The sequence below is a fragment of the Epinephelus moara genome, chromosome 2 (assembly GCF_006386435.1).
Source record: "Epinephelus moara isolate mb chromosome 2, YSFRI_EMoa_1.0, whole genome shotgun sequence".
In the NCBI taxonomy this organism is placed as follows: Eukaryota; Metazoa; Chordata; class Actinopteri; order Perciformes; family Serranidae; genus Epinephelus; species Epinephelus moara.
Window position 1 is genome coordinate 41,372,187 of NC_065507.1, and position 4,882 is coordinate 41,377,068.

The window sequence follows — 4,882 nt, forward strand, 5'->3', positions numbered from 1 at the left end:
CCCCTCCTCAGTTGCTCTTCCTGAGGTTTCTACCGTTTTTTTCCCCGTTAAAGGTTTTTTTTGGGGGAGTTTTTCCTTATCCGCTGTGAGGGTCATAAGGACAGAGGGATGTCGTATGCTGTAAAGCCCTGTGAGGCAAATTGTGATTTGTGATATTGGGCTTTATAAATAAAATTGATTGATTGATTGATTGAAATTGATAAACTTTACAGCACTTCACAGGAACTGAACCCCCAAATAGTGTTTTGGAGACACACCACCTTACAAGTTTAAATGCTTGCAACGGCATAGGCCACATACATAAGCTACGGCTTAAACTCTTCATAATAGAGCTGACACACAAGTATAAGTCCACCTTAAGGGTAAACAAATGGTCACACACACACACACACACACACACACACACACACACACACACACACAAACCTTCATGAGCAGCAGCTGGCAGCGCAGATATGTAGCACAGAAATCAGCAGCTCCAGCAAGCTCTGTCTGCAGCTCCCCTAGCCGCTGCAGGTCGCTGACAGACAGGAAGAAAAAGACATTGACATAAATCTTCTCACTCATCTACCAAAGAGGCAAAACTCACCCAACACATTCATCATTTTACCTAATAATGCGCTCACATTATAAAACAACCACCAAACTTTGGCAGAGTGCTGGATGATTTTTTTTAATCAAACGCCATTATCAAAACCACAATTTAAACAAAAAGGGGAAATACTACACAATATAGCACATCATTCATAGCACATTATTAATATTGTCTTAAATGTAAAAGTCACGTTTGAGACAATTCTGGAGCTACTACATAAGGAAACGTTTTTAAGTGATGATTACTATTCAGGGGGAAAAAAATAAGGGCTTCCTGCATGCTTTTTTCTTAAAGATGTAACATTATAAACATGTGTATGTATATGTGTGTAAGTATATCTGTTTGTGTGTACCGTATGGTGAAGTTCAGCAGGTCCTTGGCTCCGGGTGCTTCCAGGTTCTGAATGGTGCTGACCCTGTTCAGACTCTGTTGAAGGAAGAGCTGAGCTGATTCCACAGAACCCAAACCACAGCGTGAGTCCACCAAGTCCAGACCGCTGCCTGGCAACTAAAAGACGGGAGAATAGTTCAACTGCCATGTAAACGTGTAATGTGTGTATCTGACCATTAAGTCTTGGACAATCTTTTCTAGGTCTGTAGTCTCCTGGTTGACTAGTCGATTATTTGGTCGCTATGCTCTCATCCGAATTCTCATTAGTTGAATAATCGCCGTGTTACTTTCATAAGGAGAAAAGTGCTACATCAATAGCTTTCCAGGATTAATCCATTATTTCCTGCGGCGGGGGGAGAGGTTAAGTTACCTGGGAAGATGGGGGTGTTTACCCCTTTGTTGACAGAAAGTTGGAATCGCCTACCCTCACGCTCAGCGTCACTGTGACGCAGACCTCCTGTCTGTTTCTGTAGCTGAAACCATGTCCCTCAGTGGAAACGAAGCTTGTATACTTGTATTTCACAGATATGAAACAATAAATTGTGAAGACAGTAAAGCCTCCACTAAAATAACATTTTAAGTCTTGTGTTTGATTCAGGGGTTTATACTTCGGGATTTATCCTGGCTTCATATGAGCAGAGGAAATCTCCGCTCGTCGCTAGGCTAATTTTTACAGTGTAAAATGCCATAGGCTGGCGCTAATAACGTTAGCATGTTGTATTTGCATGGAAAACGTGTTTAGTATAAGACAGTTGTTTTGTCGGTGAATGTTGTGAGTTGTAATGAAGCCAAACGGTGTACCGTTACCTTTGTTAGATGCTGCTGTTGTCCCTGGTTTCATATGAGAAGAGGAAAAGATCGCTAGACGCTAGGCTAATTTATACAATGTAAAACGCCATAGACTTGTGCTAATAACGTTAGCATGTTGTATTGATGGGGGAAATGTGTCCAGATAAAGACAAGTGTTTGTCTGTCAGTTGACTGCAGTGTTATGGACTGGACTAGAGTGTGGAACAAGAGCTGCATGTGCTACATATACAGCCCCTGTGGTCACAACAAATGGGCTGCATGTGGATGTCTGCATAGGGGTCTGTGTGAACCCTCATGGACATAGGTTGATAACAATATTTATGTCACGCAGACCAAAGCGGACCCTCATGGACCCAGGGGGCAGAAACTATAAATTGGCTCTTGATCTGATAATACAAAATACATAAGTCGTCCCACAGTGTCAGCGGTCCAATCTTTGATCTTTTTGGCCTTGTCGCTGTCTCAAAGGAATGTCTCTATCCCTTTAAGAGAGTATTCCCCAGTATTTGTTGCTTCAGTGCAGCCTGTGCCAGAGTTTACTGAATTAACTGCATTCCGCTAAGAGTTTATTTTTTGTCTGTACATCTTTTTTGCGGATTACATTCATAAATTGCTTTTGTCTTTATGCTTGCAGCGCTTTTGTTGCACTTCCAGTGGTGTAGTGAATGTGTTTGTCCTTGGGTCTCCACCAGTGTCTACTTTGATAATCAGTGTTAGGAGTTACAATTTCACTACTTTTGGCCATAGATGTAAGTGTAACTAATTACTTTTTTAAAATTAAATAACGCAATTACAATTATTGGAGGGAGGTGCAAGGTAGACTATTGCATTCAGTGTTTCTGTAAGTCATTATTAACGTTACTCAAAATAAGGCTGGACCTGCTGGTCCACCTGCATGCACATATAGTACAAAGGTGACACACCCAACCTTAAGGCAGCACAATAAATAGTGTGAATCAATCAATCAATCAGTCAGCATTAGACTGTCACTGCACACAACGGCTAACAGTTGAGGCAATTTGACCTTGCTGCCTTAGATACATGGACATTATTTTTTCCCTTCTTGGGATTAAGGATAAAATACGCCTATAATGGTGAGTTGTAGCCTGTGCAGGACTGAATTACTGTTTAGGTTAAAAGATATTTTGTGTGTTTTTGTAAATTATTTTCTCATTTTTATTTCATTAGACCTACGATGATAAGAAATTACTGTCAAATGTCTGAGAAACCATTGCCTGCTGAGACAACAATAAACGGGCCTATCAAAACGTAACATGTTTAAATGTTTCACTATTTACTTGTCATCACAGTGATACGGGTATAATTATAGATAAAATTTGGCAGTTGTCTGCTCCAACACTGCCACAGCAACACTTAAATAATATAAGTATGCATTAATAAGAGAATTGAGGCAGATATACAAAAGAACGCAAAATTTACTTTCCCTAGTAACGCATTACTTTTATATGCAGTAAGTTTTATTCAATAACTTTAGGAGGAATAACTGGTAACTGAAACTGATTACTAATTTTCAGTACCTTGCACAACACTGCTCATAGCTTAGGTAGATAACATAAATAAAAAGTCTCATACTGAATTTTGCTGTAGTTTATGGTGCATGGTGCTTTGCCGCAAAGGGGTGCAGCCCCTGCTCTTACAGACCCATGGAGCTTGGTGGAGTGGAGGACAGACAGACAGCAGAGAGTTGGATATTTGATATCTGCACTCATTGCGCTGCTGTACATGAAAGCTTGTAAAAACTGTGTCACAGCTGACCTAAGAAACAAAGGAGCAGATCATGCTAAGCTCAATAAACAATCCCAATCAATTAAAAAATAACGCCATCTGCCCTGATAACGATCTTTGACCTCTTGATATCTAATTTTTCTTTTTAATTCTTTTTCCAGCTCATCATTTGTACGAATTTGCTGCTTTTTCCTCTGTCTTCTGTGATAGTAAACTGAATATCTTTGCTTTCTGGACTGCGGACTCAGTTAGACAAAACAGGAAATTTGAGAATGTCACCTTTTTATAGAAAAAATTAATACTCCATTAATCAAGAACATACTGAATTGAAGACACTGGAAATTAAAAGTAAGTAGCATGTTCCTGTCAGCAGCAGTGCTGACATGGACAGCAGTAACATGATTTTGAATACTACAGGATTTTAGTTATTACCCTTAGTGGTGGCACAAGGTGTGACAGACTGTCCCTCAGGTAGGCGTAGTGTCTGAAGGTGTGGTCAGAGAACAGTGCCGGCATGGTGGGACATGACTTGGCAGCGTTGAACACCAACACCAGCACTGCAATGTCTGAGATCAACAACCAGAGTCAAGAAAGAAAAATACAGTTCATAGGTCCAGAGGTGAGTGATCTGTTTTCTACAAAAGAAGAAATATTAACTTTTAGGAACTACCTTGTTTTGTTTTTAGACCATAAAACTCAAGTCAAGGTTTTCTTTGATTAATTTGCTACATATTAAGGTTTCCTGGCAGTTTTTGTGAAGTCACGTGCATGCATATATATACGTATATATTAGGGATGGGTCACGATTTTCGAATTTTCGAATACCCGTATTTTTCCAAATAGTAGCCCGGGGGTTTATTTCACAAAATCGATTTTGACCCCAGGCCTTTAAAAGAACCAGAGGCTATTTGCTCAAGGCTTTTTTTTTTTAACCGACCTGCACCAGGCCGTTATTTGGTTACAGTGCCTGTCCAGTATGATTTTTAGTGCAAAAATAGGTGTATAATGTAGGGGTGAGTTCATGTACAAAAATCACTAAACGTTCAGAGTGGGTCATTTTTTTCGTGTATACGGGTTTCACCACTGGGTGGTGCTATTGCATTATAGCAGTAAAGCCCCAGTTATCCAAATACCAACCAAACGGACCATTTAACCAACAGTTACAGGCCGCCACACCGAAATATCGCCATTCCGACGGTCCGCCATCCCAAATTCTGGTCCCTGAGTCCTGACAGTAAGCTATGGCGAGCCTGTAGAAGCTGTATTTCCCATGCATGTCAGCGATTTTCACCAGGGACGCACACGGCAAGTAATTCAGGCTGACATTACCTGTTTTTCAGC

General features: G+C 40.5%; 1 protein-coding gene across 4 annotated transcripts in view; it reads right to left on the reverse strand.

Annotated features, from left to right (window-relative positions):
• Positions 1–4,882, reverse strand: part of ints4 (integrator complex subunit 4) — a 41,047-nt gene that overhangs the window by 10,482 nt on the left and 25,683 nt on the right. For all 4 annotated transcript variants that reach the window (XM_050055663.1, XM_050055653.1, XM_050055681.1 and 1 more), the window contains exons 15-17: positions 3,974–4,107; positions 948–1,102; positions 427–520 (exon numbers count right to left, since the gene is read on the reverse strand). In XM_050055663.1, coding sequence (XP_049911620.1) covers positions 427–520; positions 948–1,102; positions 3,974–4,107 — 383 coding nt within the window. The remainder of the gene's footprint in view (positions 1–426; positions 521–947; positions 1,103–3,973; positions 4,108–4,882) is intronic.